This window comes from Brachionichthys hirsutus, chromosome 23 (genome assembly GCF_040956055.1).
Source record: "Brachionichthys hirsutus isolate HB-005 chromosome 23, CSIRO-AGI_Bhir_v1, whole genome shotgun sequence".
Lineage (NCBI taxonomy): Eukaryota > Metazoa > Chordata > Actinopteri > Lophiiformes > Brachionichthyidae > Brachionichthys > Brachionichthys hirsutus.
The window spans coordinates 103,961-129,568 of record NC_090919.1 but is presented as its reverse complement, the minus strand read 5'-3'; the positions used below and the strand labels follow the sequence as shown (position 1 = coordinate 129,568).

Here is a 25,608-nt window from a genome sequence, read left to right as displayed (position 1 = left end):
CAGCCTCCAAACGGTCCCTTATAGAGATAGAGGGACGAGGACCCTCTGCTGTCTCAGTGGTCTCGTCCACAGGGACGTGATGGATCCATCCGCCTGGTGAACCTTAAAGAACATCGAGGTCCAAGTGGGTTGATGACGGAGAAGAAGTCCATGCTGATGTGGTGTTAGCTGGAGGGCTCGCATACCTGAGCCGGTTCAGGCCGGTCGTTGGGAGGGGGGGGGGGGACATGTTCATACTGGGATGGTCCGCCTGTACAAAGAAACAGAGACATGAAAACGTAAGAAGCTAAACCTCCCTAAAAGGTGATGCTTCGTTTATTTATGAAGCCAGCTCATTTAGGCGAGCAGATTTACACCAAAGCTTCCGGCATGTTCCTCACAGGCTAACGCTGAAATGAGCCTGCTAGCTAACATAATGTCCAGTATAAATGGACTCATATAGCGCTTTACGTTCACCCACCAGTGGGCGGCTGCTGCCATTGGTCACTGGACGACTCGCTCAACCAACTGAGCCACAGCCGGCCATAACATAACGGATCAGCCAGAACCGGGCCGGCAAATGGACTCGCTGATCACACTTCATTCCGTTGTTTCGTGTGCTGTTGTGCTAGCATACAAGCAGTGACGGGCGGTCAGGGCCTGCAAGGCCTTCTCTGCTTGCCTAACATAACCAGAAATCAAGAATACATGATCATATTTATGATAAAATCAATTTAATTTTATGTATATATATATATATATTCTTCACATTTATGTTATATTATATTACAGTGATGTATTTTTAGGTGAGAGTTTTTATCCAATCAGAATTCAGCTAGCTTGTGTTGCCAGGCGGATTTCATAGTACCAGAGACCTTCAGAATCAGCGCTGCTTGCCGTCTGTGTTGTGTGAGTGAACGGGCTCGTAGAGTTGAGTTGATAGACAGTTGCGATAGCCAATCAGATCACGAGTTGGTGAAACAAGTCCTTCCTGCTTGTGTCACGTCACAACTCAACAACGCGTCCTGTGATTGGCTCTTAGAGTTGATAGACAGTTGCGATAGCCAATCAGATCACGAGTTGGTGAAAGTAAGGCCTTCCTGCCTGTGATTGGATACTCCGTGTGAGAGGGCGGCGCTAGGCATATTGCGTCATCAGCTAATGGCACCGGTACGGCGTGACCAACCGAAGATAAAACCACAATTATTCCTGCGCTTTTAACCCACAATGGCCGAAGGAGGGGAAAGTGTGGATTTGGTTGTGGATATTCTTGAAAGGCCATTTTCAAGACGGACCTTTACAGAGAAGCTACTAGCTTCGGCTCACGAGAGCTAGCTTCAAGCTAGCTCCGGAGCTAGCTAACCTGTCCCGGGTGGGGAAAGGATTGGTACGCCGCTTCCAGGCTTCAGACTTTTGGCTTACAGCTTCTGAGGGTCGCTGCAAATTGTTCTGCTGGGAATGCCTTTTGTTTGCAAGGGATCGATTTAATGTTTGGAGCAACACTGGATTTAGGAACTTTAGGAAAGGAGAATGGATTTTGTTTTCAAACGGGACAGCCGTTTTGGTGAGTACCAACATTTTATTTATTTAACATGATAACGAAATAAAATCAAAGATATACCGTAAATGCAATGTGTGTAAATAATGTGGTGCGCCGGTGCAGCTGTGTGATTGTGGTGGAAGTACAACACGTTGTATTGCAGTCTTTCTTATATTAAACTGCAAGTTCCCAATTTAAAGCTTCATGGTGGACTTTAAAACGCTTTGGAAAAATTCCCTTTTATTTCTAACTCTGATAGTACCACGTATAGTGGTAAGGTTTAATTGCTGATGCAGTTTATCCTGTGTTGTACACGATTGAGGTGATGCGGCACCCAGTAGTGCGTAAGTGTGTGTTTGTACATTACTTCTAAAGCCGTGGGGTCATAAATGATGGAATTATGAGGGTATTTATTCAGGACGGACTAAGTAGGACTTCACTGAAGGCCTCGGTGTGAAATGCACCGCCCGCCACTGCATACGATAACAGTTAGAGTACCTCACAGCCAACAGCGGCCAGTAGTAGTACTACTGTTAGTACTGCAGTCTTTGGGCTGGCACTGGGCCAATCACACCTGGAGATATTACCGTCCCCTAATAAGGGGCTGCTGATAGGTTCCACGGAACAGACCCCGCCTACATCCTGTCCAGAGACACACAAACTGCATTTCATCACTTTCAGTTTTACTTCCTGTTTTGATCGGAACACCGTTCTGGCATTGAGGCCATAAACCAGGCCTGTTCTGTACTGCAATAAATAATCAATATATCAGTCCTGGATCAATGACGGAGGGCCTCCGACTCCAGTCTGGATAGTTGAACTTCCTGTTGCTGGGACCTGCTGGCGACTCATCCTTCACGTCGTCTCTTCTTCTCCGTTTCCAGGAATGTCTTCTGACCCAGAACCTGGTTCTGTTCACCCGGAGTCACTCAGAACCGGCTAGCGCCGGTCGGGCCTGAACCGAGGCCGTGTGACATCACCAACGTCCCACGGCATTAACACACGAGGACAACCAACCTGTTGCCATGGTTACTCTTCTATCCCACGATGCCCTGCGGCGTTTCCACAATAATTAAAGATGGAAACTTTATAGATGACATAATTTGTGATGCGAGAACTATTGAACATTCTTTATTTACAACAAGAACGTTCGTGTGGTCAGTCCAGCTACAACACTGTGTGTGTGTGTGTGTGTGTGTGTCTGTGTGTGTGTGTGTGTGTCTCTGTGTGTGTGTGTGTGTGTCTCTGTGTGTGTGTGTGTGTGTCTGTGTGTGTGTCTGTGTGTGTGTGTGTGTGTGTGTGTGTGTGTGTGTGTGTGTGTGTGTGTGTGTGTGTGTGTGTGTGTGTGTGTCTCTGTGTGTGTGTGTGTGTGTGTCTGTGTGTGTGTGTGTGTGTGTGTGTGTGTGTGTGTGTGTGTGTGTGTGTGTGTCTGTGTCTGTGTCTCTGTGTGTGTGTGTGTGTGTGTGTCTGTGTGTGTGTGTCTGTGTGTGTGTGTGTCTGTGTCTCTGTGTGTGTGTGTGTGTGTGTGTGTCTCTGTGTGTGTGTGTGTGTGTGTGTGTCTCTGTGTGTGTGTGTGTCTCTGTGTGTGTGTGTGTGTGTGTGTCTCTGTGTGTGTGTGTGTGTGTGTGTCTGTGTGTGTGTGTGTGTGTCTCTGTGTGTGTGTGTGTGTCTCTGTGTGTGTGTGTGTGTGTCTGTGTGTGTGTGTGTGTGTGTGTGTCTGTGTGTCTTTGTCTCTGTGTGTGTGTCTCTGTCTCTCTGTCTCTGTGTGTGTGTCTCTGTCTTTGTCTCTGTGTCTCTGTGTGTCTCTGTCTCTGTGTCTCTGTGTGTGTGTGTGTCTGTGTGTCTTTGTCTCTGTGTGTGTGTCTCTGTCTCTCTGTCTCTGTGTGTGTGTCTCTGTCTTTGTCTCTGTGTCTCTGTGTGTCTCTGTCTCTGTGTCTCTGTGTGTGTGTGTGTCTGTGTGTCTTTGTCTCTGTGTGTGTGTCTCTGTCTTTGTCTCTGTGTCTCTGTCTGTCTCTGTCTGTCTCTGTCTCTGTGTCTCTGTGTGTGTGTCTCTGTGTCTCTGTGTGTGTGTCTCTGTGTGTGTGTGTGTGTCTCTGTCTCTGTCTCTGTGTCTCTGTGTGTGTGTGTCTCTGTGTCTCTGTGTGTGTGTGTCTCTGTGTCTCTGTGTGTGTGTGTCTCTGTGTCTCTGTGTGTCTCTGTCTGTGTCTCTGTGTGTGTGTGTCTCTGTGTCTCTGTGTGTGTGTCTCCGTGTGTGTGTGTGTGTCTCTGTCTCTGTCTCTGTGTCTCTGTGTGTCTCTGTGTGTCTCTGTCTCAGCGGTCCAGGACGTAGCTCCTGTACAGCCGGTTCATCTGCTCCAGGAAGACGAAGGTGAGGACGGTGTGGGGTCCGAGCCGAGCGTAGTACGGCGTGAACCCTTTCCACAGAGAGAAGAACCCTTCAGACCGAACGACTCGGGCCAGAACCTCCTGCAGGGACACGAATCACATTTAGATATGAACGTGAAACCAAAGGTCAAAAGGTCACTCACGTGACTCACCAAGCCATTTCTATACTCCGGCTTCCCGTCGATCATCCTCATGTTCTGGATCCTGAGGATCAGGAAGAACAGCGATCGGTTTGTTTCTGAAAACAAAGAGGGCGGGGCCAGCGCTCGGCTCACCTGGTCTTAACGATGTCAACGGGCATCGATGCTGCCGTGGTAACCAGCCCACTGATCATGCTGGCACAGAAGTGACACAGAATGTCGTCGCCAAAGTAACCTGGAAACATTTGGACACGGCGTGGGTTCAGGGCGGGGCAGCCTCACTTCCAGGTGAGCGTGTCTACCTGAGTCCTGCAGCGCCTGCTTGGACTGAGAGTAGGAGGCCAGCTGAGCGGCGTTCACCACCACCGCCCGGGCCATCGTGGGGACACACCCCTACGGGACGCAGGGAGGGGCAGAGGTTAGCGCTGCAGCTAGCTAGCCGGATACTTCTACTCCTGCTGGACCCTCAGAGAAGTACAAGTACCTCTACCAGTCGGTCGGAACCGAGGAAGACTCTCGGATGAAGGTGAAACGTCTCCAATCAAACTAGTTGATTCTTTTTACTCTTCTCCATCAGAAGGAAAGTTGCTTGAATTGTTTTGAATCATTGATCATTAATATTATCTTACGGAGATATGCTAATACATGTAGCACTGCAGCTAACGCAGATCACCTGTGACAGTAATCACAGGTGATCTTAAGTCTCTCCCTCTCTCTCTCTGTGTGGGCGGCGTCCAGGCTCACCCTCCACAGCGTGGCGACGCCTTCTTCCCTGGTGATTCGGATCAGCGCGTTAAAAACGTTGCTGTAGCCTCTCCTCTGGACCACCGGGAGCCTGGACGGACACAAAAGCTCATCTTGCTGTCCACAGAGCCGTTGCCCTGACAACCAACATTAGGAGACCTGTCTCACCGTCCGTCAGCCGTCATCCTGATCAGTGCGACCTCTGCTGGCGTACCAACAAACGCTCCTATCGCCCCCGCCGTCATACCGATCAGAGCCTGCAGGGGGAGACGGAGCACTTTAAAACCAGCCCCGACCTCTAACCCTGTGTGTCCGTCTACAGGTGAGTCCTCACAAAGGAATCGAACCCTCAACCTTCTTGCTGCTGAATGATAAAATCTGGTCAGGTACTTTTTAGAATGATTTTCTGCAGCCTGATCCTGATTGGCTCAGGGAGGAAAGGGGCGGAGCACCTTGAGGATGAAACTGGGCGGTCTCCCATCAGCCCCGGTCATCTTCTCGAACAGGACGGTGTAGATTCCCAGACGAGTCGTCGTGTACGTCGCCTGACGCAACAAACCGGCCGACAACCTGACGACACAGAGCACGCCCGTCAGGTACAGGTGAAGCACCGGATGGTGTACAGGTGCAGTACCAGACGTAGTACGAGTACCCGGTGTAGATGCCGCTGACCCCCTCCGTCCTCAGGATGGAGAACAGAGCGTGGAAACTGGTCTTGTACTCTCGGGCCTTCGTCCCCTGACCGCTGAGCTGCATCCGGTTCTTCACCAGGTCCAGTGGCTGCACAAACACGGTCGCACCCATCCTGAGAGACAGACAGGTACCGTCAGAGGTGCAGAGGGAGGGCCAGACAGAACCAGAACCGGGCTGCTAACCCTAACCCATCCTGAGAGACAGACAGGTACCGTCAGAGGTGCAGAGGGAGGGCCAGACAGAACCAGAACCGGGCTGCTAACCCTAACCCATCCTGAGAGACAGACAGGTACCGTCAGAGGTGCAGAGGGAGGGCCAGACAGAACCAGAACCGGGCTGCTAACCCTAACCCATCCTGAGAGACAGACAGGTACCGTCAGAGGTGCAGAGGGAGGGCCAGACAGAACCAGAACCGGGCTGCTAACCCTAACCCATCCTGAGAGACAGACAGGTACCGTCAGAGGTGCAGAGGGAGGGCCAGACAGAACCAGAACCGGGCTGCTAACCCTAACCCATCCTGAGAGACAGACGGGTACCGTCAGAGGTGCAGAGGGAGGGCCAGACAGAACCAGAACCGGGCTGCTAACCCTAACCCATCCTGAGAGACAGACAGGTACCGTCAGAGGTGCAGAGGGAGGGCCAGACAGAACCAGAACCGGGCTGCTGCTGACCCAGAAGCGTCCAGCCTAATAACCGCATGCTAACTGTAGCCTTTGTCATGAACGTGTTTCCCAACGAGGCCGAGGCTAGTCAAGAACGCTAGTTAATAGTAGTTAACGGCTAGTTGAGCCCCCCCACACACTAAAGGCAGATCATATTCTACTGATCGATTCTAGACGCCGCACATAAAGAACGTCGTCACTGATCATCTTCTTTATTGAACAAATGAAGATGCAGGTTTTCAGTGAGGATAGCAAATATAGAAATATCTTAGTTCAAATACTGGACGTGACAAAACTAAACGAGGCGCAGCACAACATTCGACCTAAAACTATATACGACGGTCTGTTAACTCGAGCAGTTTTGGGTTTTTCCCATTTTTCAAGGCACAATGCAAACGTTTAAAATTAATTGATAAATACGATATTTACCCAGTAACACCATTATGTTTATTATATCTGAAACAGATGAGGCCAAACGATCCACATGAAACACAATATGATGTGATCCAAACATGGAGCATCATCAATTCTTTGTCTGACCACAACCAGTGATGCAGGGCGCGAGTAAGATAAATGTTCTACGGTCTCATCATCGATCCTCCTCCATCTGAGATCCATTTATAATCCTGAAAGGTGTTTAACTTTTGGCAGGATTGGTCGTTTCATAAATCTGTGTGCTTTGACCAACGTACAGGATGCTCGTGAGGTGGACCCACGCCTCGTCTCTGCAGTAACCATGACAACCTCGACTAATCAGTCTATTTCAGAGGAAAGACAATTGATTGGTGATTGTAATCTATCTAGATTGCAATCACCAATCAATATCTTGGGTAATGTTGGTACAGATGCATAATTAATAATCAAACAGAGTAAAGGCAGGTAGAGAACAACGCGCTGCAGCAGCTTCATCATCCGTAAACTCTACAAGAATCTCCTTAAAATGGAAACATTTTGTATTTTGTTTTTCAGAAGTAAAAATAATATTTTTATTAGAAACGTCTTAATTTTATTAGCAAAGTTCTATATCCACAAGTGTTAATGATAGGCAAAGACCGGCATTCAAATATTTTTATAATGATAGTTTAGCGAATGTAAAATTAATTAGCGGTTCATTGAACAAAAAGGCTTCAAAGACTTTAAATATTTGTATCATGTATGTAATGCTTTGCATATAACACCTATGTAATCATTATACACTCGTTGACACGTGACAGGAAGTGTAAATGCGCTAAGACCTTAGCTTTTACATAAGCAGAGCGCTAGCGCGCAGCGAGCATGCTAATGCCCTCTGACCTCCCGAGCCGTTTACACCGCGGAGGGCTAGCCGGCGAGCGTTAGCTTAGCTGCTAACGTGACTGAAAAGTCTGACCGTGGGGGGCACAGGAAGTGACGTCCATACACGAATTACAAATAAATAAAGCGTCATAGGAGCACGTTTCCGTTTATGAGACGCAAACACTAGCCCGGCCACCGTTAGCCTGTTATCAGAATGGTTCGACATTTTAGCGTTGAAAGTAGAAGATTAATAATAAACTTCCTTCGAACATGAAAGGAGCGGAAGTAGCCGGATACAGCTAGCTTCGCCTGTTATAAAGGGGCGTGCCGTTCAGTAGTCTATTCTACCACAGTTACAAAGAGACTATTTTGAGACGCAATTGATCAGGACAGACAACGTCATACCTGCTACCAGCTGGGTTTGACCCAGTACTAGCTTGTAGCTGTTAGCGGTCCCTGACATTAGCATGTGAGCTAGTTGCAGCACCTACCCGGCCAGGCCCCCGAACAGGAACTTGATGGCCTTCGGGGAGGTCTTGGGCTTCCGCTCCACCATGTTTCCTCCCGGTCGCTGCGGCCCGACGAGCTTCGAGCAGGACGGCGGCAGCAGAAACCTGTGCAAGCCTGCAAGGTGACTGTGGAACCGGATACGCGGAGCCCAGCGGACCAATCAGGAGGCGAGGGCGACGAGCGCGCTGCGTTCAAGGACCCGTTACTAGCTCGTAAATTCGGGAGATTAGTTCATACAGCTAATATTAGAGACCCGCTCCTTCCTGATAAGAACAAGCTCCAAAAATATTGGACCAAAAGCAAATGAGATGGGGCCAAAGCTTTGATCATTTTATCAAATCCGGGTTCTGGTCCTGGTCCTGGTCCCGGTTTCTGGTCCTGGTCCTGGTCCTGGTCCCGGGTTCTGGTCCTGGTCCCGGGTTCTGGTTCTGGTCCTGGTCCCGGTCCCGGGTTCTGGTCCTGGTCCTGGTCCTGGTTCCGGGTCTGGTCCTGGTGAATAATGAGGGCGTGTCTCTCCTCCAGCTCCAGCTGCTCCTGTGACTCCTGCTGCCCCTCCTCTCCATGTAGCTCCTCCTTGTCAGCGCCTGTCACGTATGAGACTGACACGAGCCATGCCTCTACGCCTGATGAAGCCACGCCCCTCACTCCTGACGTTGCCATAGAGACCGGCGCCGCTGGTGACACGCAGAGGAAGACGAGCGGTGAGGAAGATGCTGCCGGGACCCCGGAGCCCAGCGTTCTGGATTCCCAGGCTGGTTCTGTGGCGGGTGTCACTCAGGCCGCCTCCCCTTTCTGCCCGGCGCCTCCTGTTGGTTGCACCTGCAGGCCGAGGACCGCCCACAGTCCAGGTGTTGTTGGACCGGCGCCCCCCTCCATCAGGGGCCCGTTTTACGGCCCAGAAGCCGGACCTACTCTGAAGTCGGATCCTTCGAGCCCAACAGCCCAGACCGGCGTCCCCAGAACCCGGTCCTCTTTGGACCTGGTACCGGGTTCTGCTGAACCCCAGAATGCTCGTCTTCTGCCAGTCCCAGTACCTACAACCCCCGTCCAAGCTCCAGGACCGGGTCTGGCCGTCTCGGTACCTTCAGATGTTGGACCTGTTGATGCCTCACCTGGTCCCCCAAACCACGCCCACGGTTCAGGTGGCCCCTGTCCGGTCCTGCGTCCTCCCACTCCACCGTTGCCTTGTCCAGACCCACCAGAACCAGGTCCAGGATCCAGCCGGATGTCGGATCCTGTTCCGGTGCTCGCCCCCCCCCCACCTCCAGCCATAGCCATAGAGTCTGACCCCAAAGCCCCGCCTCCGTCCCCCCCCCCAGCCCGGGGTTCTTTGTCCCTGCCGGGCCCACCGTTACCCAGTTCAGTTCAGAGCTTTATTGTCCCACGAGGGGAAATTTGCTTTGCAGCAGAGGTCACAACAACAACAACAACAACAACAACAACAACAGATCAATAAATCTGTCCTATCTCTGGGATGGAGGCCCTAATGAATAAAGTGCTGCTGAGCAGAGCAGACCAGTGAAGGTTAGTGCAGGTTAAGAACATTTATTGCACTCGAGACAAACGAAAATTTAAATCTGTTGCTCTTTATTCTGGGGAGCTTGTACCTCCGCCCAGAGCGTAGGAGAGCAAACTCCTCCAAGAGAGGCTGATCCGAGGGGGACAGAACCGACCGTGCCTTCGGCGACACCTGCTGGTCAAAGGTCTCAGCCGAGGAAAGCTGCTGTGAGCCGATGGCTTCACTCGCTACCTTCACAACGCTGGACAAACTGATTTTGTTTTGCACTGAGAGATTTCCATACCAGGAAATTATTCAGAAGGTTAAAATGGACTCGGAAAATCAGACATGCTCTAAAGCAGGAGTCCCCAAACCTTTTCCTGTGAGGGCCACGTCACTTTCCCTTCTCTGATGGGGGGCCGGGGTCAGTGATGGGGGGGGGGGTAAACATTTAGGGGCCGAATGCGGAGGCAGGCTGTAGTTTAGGCTTCATCTCACCATCACAACTACACACAGTGACATGAACGGAGTGTCACACACACAACGCCTCTCACACCCAAAGTCAGTCTCTCTCCAGCAGAGGGGAAGAACGACCGGATCAATCAGCTGATCCAATAAGAACGACCGGATCAATCAGCTGATCCAATAAGAACGACCGGATCAATCAGCTGATCCAATAAGAACGACCGGATCAATCAGCTGATCCAATAAGAACCACCGGATCAATCAGCTGATCCAATAAGAACGACCGGATCAATCAGCTGATCCAATAAGAACGACCGGATCAATCAGCTGATCCAATAAGAACCACCGGATCAATCAGCTGATCCAATAAGAACGACCGGATCAATCAGCTGATCCAATAAGAACGACCGGATCAATCAGCTGATCCAATAAGAACGACCGGATCAATCAGCTGATCCAATAAGAACCACCGGATCAATCAGCTGATCCAACAAGAACGACCGGATCAATCAGCTGATCCAATAAGAACGACCGGATCAATCAGCTGATCCAATAAGAACGACCGGATCAATCAGCTGATCCAATAAGAACGACCGGATCAATCAGCTGATCCAATAAGAACACCCGGATCAATCAGCTGATCCAACAAGAACGACCGGATCAATCAGCTGATCCAATAAGAACGACCGGATCAATCAGCTGATCACAACAACACAACAACACGCTGTGGTCTGAGATAGCAACTTATTATTCGGCAGGTACGACTTTAGTAATACCTCGAGTCTCCTCACCTTCACGGTGGCGTGGTCGGTAGGGTTACCGACTCACAGCCGGAGGAACTGGGTTCGCATCCAGCTGTGGGAGTTGGGGTGGCGCGGGGGCGGCGGGGTGAGGCCTTGGGGCCTTTGCCCGGGCGAGTATAGCTCGCCCGGGCGTGCCCCGGGTCCTCCCTGTTGTCCTTGTTCCGCTTCATTCCCGTACGGGATTCGATACCAGGGCCATTTTGCCCCCCTGCCAGGAAACTTGCCCTTGGTTTCCGGCGAGCGGTTTCCGGCGAGCGGAAACCAGCGCGGAAGTAACCGAGAGCCGCTCAGGTGAGCTGAAATGAACGTTTCTCTCACATTTTCAAGCAGTATTTTATATTTTAGTACAGAATGAAGAAAGCTGCAAGTCAAACGCGACTTTTATGCGTCGTCGTCGCGCTAACGAAGCGCTAAGGAGCTGCTAGCCAGCTGCTAACGAAGCGCTAACGAGCTGCTAGCCAGCTGCTAACGAAGCGCTAACGAGCTGCTAGCCAGCTGCTAACGAAGCGCTAACGAGCTGCTAGCCAGCTGCTAAGGAGCTGCTAACGAGCTATGGAGGCTCACACAGGTGAAGTCGGAGTCTTCGTCCGGATCAGACCGACGGCTAACTTCCCTCACAACCTTATTGAGTGTCTCCCAGACGGGCAGGTGAATAAAAGTCCTTCCAGATATCTTACTTTTCATTCATTTTACATTTTCTTTGGCTACATGATTAAACTAAGCTAACCTGAATCTGTGTTTCCCCCCATTAAACGCGAATGACCGCTAATTAGCGAGTCAAAAACATTTAAGAGACTGAGCTAACGCCGTTTTTTTATTTTTTTTATTATTATTATTATTTTAAAGCAACGCCGTTAGCGTCAAATTTCTGGAATTAATTTGACTAGTTGTGACCTGTAAGACCAAGAAGTCTGGGTGAGTGATGGAACGGGAGCAGAACCATGTCCGGTAGAATCCGGGTCTCGGGTCCGGGAGGTCCGACCTCTGCTGTAATAAGAGGCGGGGGGAGGGGAGTCCGGTTCCGAAGAAGCCCTTAAAGAGCGTCTCCAAGTCAAAGCCGAGTTCTGTCCAGACGGCTGAACAGGAACAAGAGCCAGAAGAACCCGACGTGGAGAACCTGGACGTACCGGAACCACCGGGACCTCACATAGAGCCCGCCCACCCGGGGAACAGGTAGGACTGCGGTCCCTTTTATCCCGCGCTAACGTGCAGCTCAGCTTGACCGGTCGGCCTCTGTCCAGCTCTCCTCCGCCCGAAGACGAAGCCTTTGAGTGTTTTAAGGTCGGACAAGGCAGCGAGATTAGCGCCGTCTTTAAGGAGAGCAAAGCGGCGCTGCTGGAACGCCGGGACCTCCTCCGACAGCTCGGCGAGGAGGTGAACGCCGTCAAGAGACAGGTCGACGGCACCGCGGCGACCAGACAGCAGTACGAGGAGCTCTGAGACGTTACACACGTTACGGACGTTTGGGTCTCTGTGGTTTAGCGACGGAGACGGATTCTCCACCGACGCTGAAGGCCGTCTACCGGCAGAGGCACGGCCTCAAGGCAGAGGTCAACTACTGCCAGCGGATCCTGGATCGGTGCCGGGTACAATTGCTCTCCGGTCAGTCCCCCCCCCCGGCTCAGGGCCCATGTTTTCGTCGCCAAAACAAAGTTCGACTTTAGAAAGCGGATAAATGCTCGTTTCCTTGTGTCTCAGAATTTGAGAACTGGTACGAGACGTCTTTCCTGGCACCTGAAGACAAGATGGACGCGGACACGGAGGAGACCCCCGGAGAGGTCGGAACATTAACTTTCTGGCCGTGTGTGACCGTATGTCATTAAAAATAAAAGGGGGGCTACTCATGTTGTGTGGAAAGGAAAATAAGTACATTTTATTTTGGATCTCTGGTATTGTTCAGGGGGCCGGGCCAAATGTGGAAATGGGCCAGATCCGGCCCGCGGGCCGTAGTTTGGGGACCCCTGCTCACGGAGATGAACTCGAGAGTCTCGTTGGCGCCCTCCTTCCATCGGTTCCCGACTGTCGTCGAGATTCGGGTATTTATTACATTCGGCTAACGAGTTGAGCCAAAAACGTCACGTCTGTTGCATTCAGGCCAATCTAAGAAGTATAAATATATGAAATAATTCCTTCAGCTTCTGGCCTCCCATACCAACGTGAGTGACAGGCAGGAAGACGCGCCGCTAGCAGCTAGCATTCTAGCGGCGGTGCAAAGAAGAACACGGCCCAGCTTTAGCTCCCAATTAATACGCTATCTGACAGCGAAATGTGCGGAAAGGGATAATTGCTGATAAATTATCTTTAACATATCACTTTGACTGCCACACGGGGCGTCGCATCTCACGGAGGGGGGGGGCAAAATGTTTTGACACTCTGCTGCAAATGCCCTGGGGCCATTTATATCGCAAACAAGTGTTTAGCCTTTGTGGTGTCGAGCCACCGAAACAGCCTCGACGGCGCCCCTTTTCTCCGGGCTCTTTTTTCTTGTATTGACGTCAATGGAATAGCGTTTCCATAATTGCTGCTTCCTCTCTTTGACAGACGTGCAACGTGAAGGTCAAAGGTGGCGTGATGCAAAAGCCCAGCAGCCGAACGACAGCCATTATTTCAGCGCTGAGACAAAGAAGGTTCCTGCGGCTCTCTGTGGCGCTTCTGCTTTAAGGTAAATTGACTTCCAATCAATCGGCTTCCTTTGTCCTTTGTGCGATCGCTCCAGACAAGACTTTTAGCTCGCAAATGTTCATGCTCATTAGGCCTTAAGTGTAATTATAGAATCACAGCAGCCCCCCCCCCCCAAAAAAACTATCTTCCTGTGCTTCATTTCTGTGAAACAACATAAAGAGGGAAGAGGAATGCACGTCAGAGACCCGCGGAAAAAGAAAAATGATACGGAGGAGAGGCGAAAGATGCCTCTATTTATATGAGAAAAATGGGAAACAAAACAAGCCCAACTTGAGGCCACTTTAGTTCTCAGAGCCATCAATGAGAGGGCAATGATGAGAATGACCTCTGGCAGATCATTTAATGCTGCATTCTCCGCCATCATCTCTCAAGGCATTGCGTTATAATAGCTGCCATTTTCCTCGCAAATAGGTGAAGGTCGAGGCGATGGGCAGAAAAGCGGCTGCAGCCGGGTTTAAAGGAGATTTCAAACACACTGAACTGGATCTAACTTCATGCTTGAAACGTATGGAGAGACATTTGTGTCAAAAAGATTTGCAACTGCAAAACGGATTTGCAATTTAAGAAAAGATTTGCAAACGATGCTATTATTATCTATCAAATATTATTTTTTTTGCTTGCAAATCTCTTCTGCGGTTGCGAATCCGTTTTGCCGTTGTCATTTTCATATTTGGGTTTTAGTTGTTTTGCAGTGTGTAATATTGTGAAATGTCCGGATGCATACGTCTCACCTCGAGACGGGCGTTAGTCAGACCAATCACAGGATCCATGGGCGGTATTATTGATACAGAGCAGCAACAGGGACCGGACGACTTGACGGTTTGACTCGGGTCAGTCAGCGTTACCGCTGCTAGCATAAACGCTCACTGAGTTAGCTGTCACTAGCTTAGCATCGTGGGCTCAGGCTCAGCGTTACTGTGGGGGATGTGGAACACGCAGCACCTGCTCTGTCTGCAGCGTGACGGGAAGCAGCTCATGATGGACCCGCGTTATTCTTCACGGTTACACGATAACGGCGTGCGTCTTAACTGCATCTGCAGCGTGACCAGCGTGCGCTGAAGCTAGCCGGGATTTCATGTCGGCGCTGGCCAGAGACAGAGTCCGAGCACCAGTGTGGAAAGGGTCAAAGGGTCAAAGGGTCGCTGGAGTCTGAGATGAGCAGGCATGAGGCCCGTTTGTTTCTGTAACGTTTCTCTCTGCATGAAAATTACAGCCGTTCATGATCTCTTATTTTTGTTTTAACATAGTGTTCACTTTTGTTTGTTCAAAAATCCTTTAAATCTTTTCCTGGGTATTTCAGACGTGGTGGAAGATGCAAAGCCCCCCCCCCCCCCCCCATTAGAGGTTTGAAACAGGCAAAAATTGTTAGGAGGTGGATTCCGTTTGATGCGTGTTTGTTCTTATCTTCTGAAACGGACACAATCCCATCCCCATCTTATACGAGCAGGACGGAGTTAATGGATGCACAAATGTACCTTTATTCAGGATCCAAGATACTTTATCATCATTATGCAAACAAGATCAAACTGTGTGAAGGCCCACGGCTTAAGGCACTCATCGGGACATAACGGAAAACAATCTTTCTTAAAGCAACAATATATATACGCGAGAGTGTATATATACACACTCACCACTTTATGAAGCGGTGAGTGAACACTGTTATACGAGTGCAATTCTAATTAACTGTCACTATTTGCAACCCAGTAGGAGGGGCTAAAGTGCATCCCTTACATCTGTCTCAATACTGCAACTTTATTGGTAATGTTTAATTACTCCTGACCTTTTGGCTTCAATTCTTTGTTCTCAGGTGGATTCACATTACATTGTATCACATCTGGCCCCGGAGATGAGCCCACGTGGTTCAACGAAGCGCCTGCAGGAGTCTAGAATGTTTGAGTATTTGCAGGATTAGCTCCTTGAACTTGGAGGTATGCAAATCATTTTACAGAAGTTCTGGTCCTTGAAAGAGGTTGAATGTAGCTTCCGCTACGTTAGGCGTGTCTTGGATGTTTGAAGTACAGATTAAATGCCTCATAATTGGGAATTAAAATAAATTGAGTACAGTAATACGTTTCATCAGTATGATTGTTGTAGTTTGCCTTTTTGTTTACTGAACAAATCACATGTGAAGCACATCACTTACCTGATTTAAAAATACGACTTTGTATGTTAGTCACTTCCTACCAGGACACTTATATTTCCTTTACTTTTAAAGATGCACAATCAGAAGATGAGGATGGCGGGACCCCCCCCCCCCCCCCCCCTCTGTTCCCGAGGTGATGCAGTGGATGACTGGGCAGGCCCACAAGCGTCCATTTCTCTCACAGGGAGAACAAGTTGCAAGTTCTGATGGGGTTTAGTTAGAGTCATGCATGTCCATCGTCCATCGTCCCTCGTCCCTTCCACGATGGATGTCTCAAGACATTTTGCATGCGACAGTCTAGTTCCTGTTTGCCTGAACTGCAAAAGGACTTGTTTTGTTACATGTATGTGCAGATTTTTCTAAAATAAAAGTGGAACTGCTTGGCACATGAATTTATTTTCAACTCGTCAACCGATGAGTTGACGAGTAACTGTCAACCGATGAGTTGACAGTTACTGTCTTCCAACACGTCTTGACGAGCGAAGCGAGTCAAGACAGTAACTGTCTTCAAGACGTGTTGGAAGACGTGTTCAAGACAGTAACTGTCTTCCAACACGTCTTGAAGACAGTAACTCAAGACATGAGTTCAAGACAGTTACTGTCTTGAACACGTCTTCCAACATGTCTTGACTCGCTTCGCTCGTCAAGACAGTTACTTTCTTGAACACGTCTTCCAACATGTCTTGACGAGCGAAGCTCGTCAACCAACTTATGTCTTGAACACGTCAACCAACTTATGTCTTCAAGTATCTTCTTGAGTCTTCGGAAGACAGTCAACTCATGTTGGTTGACACGCTAGCACGCTCCTTAGCATGCTAGCCTCCATCGGAATGAGAGTCCAGAGCTGCTGCTGCTGCACTTTAACATCTTTTATTTCATCTTTGAGGGAAAAGAGAAAAGTTTGGTCTCTGTAAACATCTAGAGAGTTTCATGTCATTAAAAATATTCTCTACGACGACATTTCCAACATTAACACTGAATTTAGATGAGTTTAGTTCATGCATGTACAGAACGAAGTCACGCACACACAGAAAACGATAAGAGCACAAGAATTAGAATAATGAGGCTTTTTAAAACAATGTAAACAAAATATAATAATGAAAAAGATCAAAAGCACTTTGTGACCTCATAAAAGGGGCGGAACGACATTAAAAGAAAGAGAAAAAGAAACATAGTGTGAGGAGGGTTGGAACTCCCCCGTGCCACACACACACCGAGAGAGAGAGAGAGAGAGAGAGACCGGCAACTGCAAAGGAGACAACAGCTCACAGATAAATGGTCGCTAAGCAACAGGCAGAAGACTAAAAATATGGTGTCATTTCTTCACTGTCTTACAAAAACCACACTCACACATGCACACGCACTCACACACACACAGACCTCCAGTGCAGACGATCAATATTTAAAGAGCCAGCGTTTCTAAGTCAGTCTCGTGATCCTGCGGCGTCAGCAGTTATAGCTCCTCCCACCTCAGATCTGGGAAACCTGCACACTGGAAATGAAAGGACAGAGAAACGTCCGGACGCTGCGACGGAACAGTCACGTGATTCAGAGCTGCCATTAGTCCCGTTTTTAGCAAACATTTATTTATTTACTTCATCTAATAACTAATACTTTCCCACTTCCTGCTTTAAGTTCACCATATTTATACGTCTACGTGTTTCATTTTTTACAATCACACGGTGACAATATCAACACTTGACGCCATTTAAAAGTTAAAAAGAAAGAGGGGCGGGGTTTCCTCTAAACGAGGCGTCTGATTGGCTGATAGGACACGGGATTGTCTCAATTATAAAGGGGGCAGATGGAGGACTGAGATTCGTTATCACACTTCTACGGGGAGGTGAACGTAAGGCAAGAGTGCGTGTGTGTGCGTGTGTGCGCATGCATGTGTGTGTGTGCGCGTGTGTGTGCGTGCGTGCGTGTGTGCGTGTGCAAGCACAGTGTAAGAAGAGGATGCTAAAAGATGGAGACAGATAGAGGTGTCAGGTTTTATCTCGTCAGGTCGTTAGCGCTCCGCGCCGCTGAGTCACCTGAGGGCCGCAAGGTCATCCTTTGCATGGAGGAGGAGGAGCAGGAGGAGGAGCAGGAGGAGGAGGAGGAGGAGCAGAACCTCTTCATCCATCTGTTCTTCGTTCTCATTTCGCTCTAATCGCTCGCCGCTGTAAAGCGGCGGTCTCGGCGAACCTCCAGCTACTCCCTGGCTGCTGATTGGCTGATCTGGAGGAGCTGAATGCTGATTGGCTGCTGTGGTGCTTTTTATAATCCACATCTTGCTTCCACTTGATGGAGCGTTAGCTCCTTCTTCTGTGGTGTCATCCAGACAAACAGGAAGTAGCTCCTTCTTCTCTTGTTGGGCAGGAAACTGGTTTTAGTTGTGATCCAGTTCTAATGAAAAAAGATTCAAAGATGGCGGCGTGGCTCCTCCTCCAGCAGGCACCTCGTCCTTGGCACCTTAGTCTCCTCCCCTTTCTAGAACGCCGGTAAATGGCAGTAGGCCTCCAGTGACGCCAGCAGGATGTAAATCAGCCACAGCGAGAAGAAGAGCAGCGACGTTAGCATCTTGCAAGTCCGCGGGCCGCCCAGCTCGCCGTTGGCCACCGCCGCCCGCCGCCGGTAGAGAAGCACGGCCACGCACACCACGGCCATGATGGTGTAGAGGGTGACGGAGAAGGCCAGGTTCCCCGGGTCCACCTTGAACGCCATGCCCTTGGAGCGCCAGGCGATGGCGGCGATGGTCCACGCCACGCCGATGCCCAGGAAGACGTTGACGGCGTTGGAGCCGGTCACATTGCCGATGGAGGCGTCGGCGTGCTGGTCCTGGATGGCGGCAACCTTACTGGCAAACGTGTCTGGAGGAGAAACGCAAAGAACAGCTCACGACGACGACGGGGCCTCACGGGACGCCACCCGATAGAGCGGGTTCCAAATCAATTTAGACTCCAGTTTGCTCTCTGGGGGCGGTGGCTAAAGGAAACCACGCCCTGTTTGTGTTGGTGTCACATTTCAGGGTCATTCTGCAGTCGGGAGGGAGTAAAGCCACGCCCCCTCACCTGGCACCGACGTCCCCAGAGCCACGAACACCACGGCGGTCACCGAGTCCTTCAGGCCGACGGTGCAGCCGAAGTGAGACGCCAGGTCGCCGGTGAGCGCCGTCAGCACGCCGATCAGCGAGATGGACACGATGAAGCAGGCCCAGCCGTTCCAGTACTCCGTGGGCGGGACAAACGCGAACAGAACCTTCCAGAAGACGGTCAGGAAGTGCATGATGTAGTCGAAGCAGGAGGGCAGGCGCTCCTCGCCGCTCTCCTCCTCGTCATCGTCTCCTGGGATCAGATAGCATAGCAACTAGCGCCAAAGGCCAAGCCTCACCCATTAGCACGCTAATGTGTGCTATTAGCACCTAGCATAGCCAGGATTTATTAATGCTACACGGAGAAATACACAAAAACATTTTCATCACTCTTTTAATATGTTTTGAATAAAGGAGATAAAACGCGTTGTGTCGTTCCATCGTGAGCCGCTACGCCGGGCTAAGCTAACGGTGCCTGTGTTTGTACCTGCGCTAACGGTGACGGCGCTAACAAACTGCTCCCTCCAGCTGCTGCTACCCACCACCAGCGCCAGGTTCGTCTTCTTAATCAGCTTATCTACCGTGCTCTACACACGCACACACGCGCACGCACACGCACGCACACACGCACACACACCAGAAAGAATAGAAAACACACAACCCTCTAGTTGTCATCCCCTCACAGCTACACAGAACCATTAGCATCCCAGTTAGCACGTGAGTGTGAGTAGCATGCTAATCATTACGATGCTAGTTACGTTACGTTAGCCAAGTGTATTGAAAGGTTAATAGAATGCCATGAAGATGAAGATGAAGGAGTTAGCGTAGCATAGCATGTACCTGGTCAGATCGCCAGAAAAGATCATTCACTGCTTTCTACACACGCACACGCACACACACACACACACACACACACACACAATGACATGAGTGGACACATGAGTAAACATAAAATACAAACAAAATCGGGCTGAAATGCAGATGAGGCTGTGATGTCATGATGGTCATGTGACATCAGAGCCTCACGTCGAGCGATTTATTCTGCTTTTGTCTGTTATTTAATCGAAGCCGTCCTCACCTTGAACTCGTACGACTCCTCGATCAGCACCTCCACCTGCGGGTGCTCCCCCAGGCTGGGACAGCCCATCCTGGCCACCTCCTCCTCCTCCACGCCCACCGGCGGCTTGTTCTCATTGGAGTCGCCTAGGAGACCAGAGACCAATCAGTAAAGCCCTAAAAGCAGCGCACACACACACGCACGCACGCACGCACACACGCACACACCGTGCTTCTGGCCCATCTCTAACAGGACTGGCTCTCCCAGCTCGATGGTGAAGGTCTTGTTCTTCTCGTACTCCTCATCGTCGATGATCTTGACCTCGATGATCTTCCTGTTGGAGGAGATCCCGGGAGATTAACCCTTCGTTGCTTGTGTCTGGGAGACCTCCATGGGCGCGAGAGGGTGATGAAGAGTGAGGACGAGCTTTGGAATGCGTGAAGGAGGAAAGGAAAGATCAGCGGGAAGACACGCACGCACGCACGCACACGCACGCACGCACACACACGCACACACGCACACACACACACACACACACGCACACACACACACGTCATTATTTACATTATTCATGTTCGGGGCTGGCTGGAGCAGAACTCCATCTGTGCTCCTCTCTCCATCCTGCCCCTTGCAGCCTCTTCTTTCCCTCCTCTTCCTCTTCCTCTTCCTCTCTGAACTGTGTCCCGTGACCCAATTTTCCTTCCCTCTCTTTTTACTTCAAGATAAAAATGCCAGTTTACTGAGACCGCTAAAGAAATGTCTGCACGATGACCAGGAGGTGATCAGCTGATCGGCCGTAGGCCTGTAACCCCACTTCCTGTTTGAGCTCTAATCATATGTACAGAAGGCAGGAGGCGGGGCTTAGGGAGGGGCTTGTGGCCATGATTGCAGGGCGTGTGTGTGTGTGGGTTCGACCACAGGGTGTGTTTGTGTGTGTGCTGGGCTAAAAACAGAGATGAAGAGGGAGGATGAGGAGGACAAGACCCAAAAAGACGAATAGGGTTCAGAAGGAGGGGGGAGAGGAGGGGGGTGTTGGCAGCCTGTTCCTGATTGGCTGTTGGTCACATGTCTGGACTCACATGGTCTCGTCGTTCTGGAACTCCAGCTTCCCCGCCCCCAGCTCGTAGTCCTCCCCCCCTCTGGCGGTGCCGTCCAGGGTCCGGTACGGGACGGCGACCAGCCCCCGGGCCCCCGAGGTGCGGAGCACCTTCACCTCCATCACGCCCACGCTCTCGCTCACCTTCTGACTGGAGCTCTCAAAGGTGAAGATACCTGGCAGAGGGAGGGCAGAGTCAACGCCTAGCCCCGCCTCCAGGGCGTCCAGCGGCTCCTACCTGCGTGATCGTCGTCGTAGATCGTCACCGTCGCCGTGTGGCTGTCGCCCAGCACGGCTTTGGGCGTGGCGCTGGTGTCCAGGGGGGCGGAGCCACTCTCAGGGAAGCCGACCACTCGGGGGTCACTGAGGTGGACGTAGAAATATTCGTCCTCCTCAAAGATGTCGTCGTCGATCACGCCGACGGTGATCTCTGGGGGAGGGCAACACGCATGACCTCTGACCTCTGTCCTCCGACCTGTGACCCGCTGTTCTCACCTTTGAGCGTCTCTCCGGGCTTAAACACAAGAGTTCCTTCTGCAAACTCGTAATCCGAACCGGCGTTGGCCGTGCCGTCCTCTGTGCGGTAATCCACCTGGGGGGGGGGGGTAAAAACAGCTTCATTAAATCAAGCCCTCTGGTCAAAAGCACTGCAACCCCCCCCCCCCCCCCCCCCCACTGACTCATAGAAGAAGCCTCTAATCAGATGAAAGCGATCAGACCTGCCCGTGTCTAAATGAACCCCCCAGCTGTGACTTCCTGCTCGCCAACATGGCCGCCTCGCCGTGACGCTAACGATCGCTCAGAACGCTAATACTCTGGAGCGATCGTTCCAGCCGTTCTTCATCTGGACAAAGAGTCTTCATCACTCAGCATCAGCGTCCAGCAGACAGTCTGAGGCTCCGCCCCCTCACGGACGGAGCAGGAGGAGTTTAGGAGGTGACTCCTCATCGTCCCACCTTGACGGTGACTCCTGGATCTCCTCCGTTCCTCCCCACCGTCAGCTTCAAGGAGCCGCAGTTCTCGAAGCACTGGTAGAGGGGGGGCTGGAAGTCCACCCGGGAGGTGTGGGGGTCGCGACCCTGGGCCTGCGTCTCCTGGCTGCTCACCACCTGCGACAGAAACAGCGTGGGCGAGCTTCCAGCGGGCCGCCGGGCCGCCGGCCCTCGAGCCTCACCTTGCGAGCCTGATCGGCGGCGTGCTTCTTCAGGATGTTCCCGGCGCCGATCATCATCCGGGTCGCTTGGATCCGGTAGAAGGCCCGGCTCTTCTGCTGCTGCATCAGGACCTGATCGGATCACATGGTTTAGAGGCCGGAGAACCGCCGGAGGCTCTAAGCTAAGCTAACCGTCTTCCAGAGTTATAAACTACAAATATGGCGTTGATTCCCACCAACATCTCCAGAACCCGGCCGATGGTCCCTCCTCTTCCTCACCTGGTAGTTCGCCATCTCGACCAGCTGCTCCATGTCTTTGTCCGGATGTCTCTGCTTCAGGTCCTTCAGCGTCCTCGCCATGTCCCGCCTGGCCTCGTCCTCCTCGTCCTTTGCTCCGCCCTCCTCCTCCATCGTCCCGCCGTGGCAGTTCAGCGCCGTCTGTCCGTCCAGCTCCAGCATGTCCATCTTGGTGAACCCGCCGGGACCCAGGGCTCCTCCCCCTCCTCCTGTCCCCCCGTCCGCCGCCCCCTCCGTCTCGATGATGATGCCGCGGGTCTTGTCGGCGCGGTAGCGTTTACGGGCGTATTTGTAGAAGAGGAGGCGCCGGTCGGCCACCCAGGCCTGGACCACGCAGAGGGGGAAGAAGAGGAAGGTGAGCACGGCCTCCCACACCTAGAGGAGAGGAAGAGGAAGAGGAGGAGTTAACGGCTCCTTCCTGCCCCCCAAGCTGGACGGCGCCTCCGGCCCCACCTCCACCTCCCCCGGCGTGAACACGCTCAGAATCAGGTAGAGCCAGATGTAGGCGAAGATGCTCCAGGCGGCGGTGACGAAGAACACGCGCAGGTGTTTGATCTTCCTCGTCTCGCCGTCGGGGACGACGTAGACGCACAGAGCGATGATGACGAACATGTTGAAGGCGGCGCTGCCCACGATGGTGCTGGGACCCAGAGCGCCGGCCTCGAAGCCGTGGCCGCACACCTGGGGGCGGAGCCAAAGGCAGGTGAGGGCGCCGCCCATCCGGCGCAACGCGGCGGACGCGTCACCCACCTCGATGACGGACAGCAGGATCTCCGGGGCGCTGGAGCCCAACGCCATCAGGGTCAGGTTGGAGACCGTCTCGTTCCAGATCCGGACCGTCGCCGTGGTCGTCTCGCCGTTCGGACGCCTCTTTCTCCTGGGAGGTGATGACCTGGGAGCCAATCAGGAAGGGTGTCAGCCCCCCCCCCCGCTAGCGCTAGCGTTAGCGTCCATGTTCAGGTCCCACCTCGATGGAGGACATGAATCTGTCTGCGATGATGCTCATGCCCAGGAACATGTATACGAGCGCTACGAAGTAGACGATGGCCCGCGCCACTTTGTCCCCGACGGAGGGGTTCTGCGGGTTCCACATGGGCAGAACCACGCCTGGGAAGAACCCACAACAGAACACAATCAGACGCTAGCTCCAGCTAGCGCACTAGCAGGCCGACCCACCTTCCTGACAGGGGTCCCCGCTGGCAGAACAGTTCTTCTCCGATGGTTCTGCCGCCGCTGATCCGATCCACGGAAGGAGGAGGAGGAGGAGGAGGAAGAGGGAGGAGGGAGGGAGCAGAGACATGACAGCCGGAGTCCTGGGACTTCACCGGACTCTACCTGGGGGCCGGTGGATAACACAAGCCGGAATTACTTTTATGCATTTATATTAAAATCACAACTAGTCAAATTAATTCCAGAAATTTGACGCTAACGGCGTTAGCTTTAAAAAAAGCAAAAAAAAAACGGCGTTAGCTCAGTCTCTTAAATGTTTTTGACTCGCTAATTAGCGGTCATTCGTGTTTAATGGGGGGAAACACAGATTCAGGTTAGCTTAGTTTAATCATGTAGCCAAAGAAAACAAAAGTGACTCTCCTCCTTAAATGTAAAATAAATGAAAAGTAAGATATCTGGAAGGACTTTTATTCACCTGCCCGTCTGGGAGACACTCAATAAGGTTGTGAGGGAAGTTAGCCGTCGGTCTGATCCGGACGAAGACTCCGACTTCACCTGTGTGAGCCTCCATAGCTCGTTAGCAGCTCCTTAGCAGCTGGCTAGCAGCTCGTTAGCGCTTCGTTAGCAGCTGGCTAGCAGCTCGTTAGCGCTTCGTTAGCGCGACGACGACGCATAAAAGTCGCGTTTGACTTGCAGCTTTCTTCATTCTGTACTAAAATATAAAATACTGCTTGAAAATGTGAGAGAAACGTTCATTTCAGCTCACCTGAGCGGCTCTCGGTTGCTTCCGCGCTGGTTGCTCGCCGGAAACCGCTCGCCGGAAACCAGCAAGTTTCCTGGCAGGGGGGCAAAATGGCCCTGGTATCGAATCCCGTGCGGGAATGAAGCGGAACAAGGACAACAGGGAGGACCCGGGGCACGCCCGGGCGGCTCATGTCCGCCCGGGCAAAGGCCCCAAGGCCTCACCCCGCCGCCCCCGCGCCACCCCAACTCCCACAGCTGGATGCGAACCCAGTTCCTCCGGCTGTGAGTCGGTAACCCTACCGACCACGCCACCGTGAAGGTGAGGAGACTCGAGGTATTACTAAAGTCGTACCTGCCGAATAATAAGTTGATATCTCAACTTGATCAGCTGATTGATCCGGTCGTTCTTATTGGATCAGCTGATTGATCCGGTCGTTCTTATTGGATCAGCTGATTGATCCGGTAGTTCTTCTTGGATCAGCTGATTGATCCGGTCGTTCTTATTGGATCAGCTGATTGATCCGGTCGTTCTTCTTGGATCAGCTGATTGATCCGGTGGTTCTTATTGGATCAGCTGATTGATCCGGTGGTTCTTATTGGATCAGCTGATTGATCCGGTGGTTCTTATTGGATCAGCTGATTGATCCGGTGGTTCTTATTGGATCAGCTGATTGATCCGGTCGTTCTTGTTGGATCAGCTGATTGATCCGGTCGTTCTTATTGGATCAGCTGATTGATCCGGTCGTTCTTATTGGATCAGCTGATTGATCCGGTCGTTCTTATTGGATCAGCTGATTGATCCGGTCGTTCTTATTGGATCAGCTGATTGATCCGGTCGTTCTTATTGGATCAGCTGATTGATCCGGTCGTTCTTATTGGATCAGCTGATTGATCCGGTCGTTCTTCTTGGATCAGCTGATTGATCTGGTCGTTCTTATTGGATCAGCTGATTGATCCGGTCGTTCTTCCCCTCTGCTGGAGAGAGACTGACTTTGGGTGTGAGAGGCGTTGTGTGTGTGACACTCCGTTCATGTCACTGTGTGTAGTTGTGATGGTGAGATGAAGCCTAAACTACAGCCTGCCTCCGCATTCGGCCCCTAAATGTTTAGCCCCCCCCCCCATCACTGACCCCGGCCCCCCATCAGAGAAGGGGAAGTGACGTGGCCCTCACAGGAAAAGGTTTGGGGACTCCTGGTCAAACGTGTTAAAAATCTTGTCCCAGTAAATAATTTAATGACAATAAATAATGACAATATAAATGTCTGATGTTTATAATTTTATAATGTTTTATTGCTTTTAGATTATTATTGACATGAGACGCGAGAACATGCAGCAGCATCTCCAGGGTTTGGGTTTCTACTTCCTGTACGGGCAAAGACAGGAAGTTAGTCAAAGTCACACGACGACCCGTACTCAGGGGCCCAATCAGAAGCTCTGCCCCCCCCAACACACCTCCCTGATACCTGACTAACCACAAACATGGACGACAGGACATCTGA

At 51.5% G+C, this 25,608-nt stretch overlaps 2 protein-coding genes across 2 annotated transcripts; both read right to left on the bottom strand.

Annotated features, from left to right (window-relative positions):
• Nucleotides 1–2,634: 2,634 nt before the first annotated feature.
• slc25a11 (solute carrier family 25 member 11) lies at nt 2,635–8,032 on the bottom strand. The gene is made up of 9 exons (XM_068755722.1): nt 7,910–8,032; nt 5,441–5,593; nt 5,241–5,358; nt 4,957–5,045; nt 4,789–4,879; nt 4,347–4,437; nt 4,180–4,279; nt 4,057–4,108; nt 2,635–3,985 (listed from the first exon to the last, which is right to left on the bottom strand). The coding sequence occupies exons 1-9, from the start codon at nt 7,972–7,974 to the stop codon at nt 3,830–3,832; spliced, it is 915 nt and encodes a 304-aa protein (XP_068611823.1). The 5' UTR covers nt 7,975–8,032; the 3' UTR covers nt 2,635–3,829.
• An 8,347-nt stretch (nt 8,033–16,379) lies between these two features.
• LOC137911598 (sodium/calcium exchanger 1-like) lies at nt 16,380–24,062 on the bottom strand. Its single transcript, XM_068755982.1, is given in 17 exon segments — nt 16,380–18,371; nt 18,573–18,845; nt 19,080–19,179; nt 19,671–19,795; nt 19,877–19,983; nt 20,729–20,921; nt 20,984–21,175; nt 21,241–21,337; nt 21,702–21,854; nt 21,920–22,030; nt 22,178–22,570; nt 22,649–22,876; nt 22,946–23,063; nt 23,065–23,087; nt 23,163–23,302; nt 23,372–23,530; nt 23,841–24,062. Coding segments are annotated over 16 exon segments (2,757 nt in total). The 5' UTR covers nt 23,496–23,530; nt 23,841–24,062; the 3' UTR covers nt 16,380–17,991.
• Between the last annotated feature and the right edge of the window lie 1,546 nt (nt 24,063–25,608).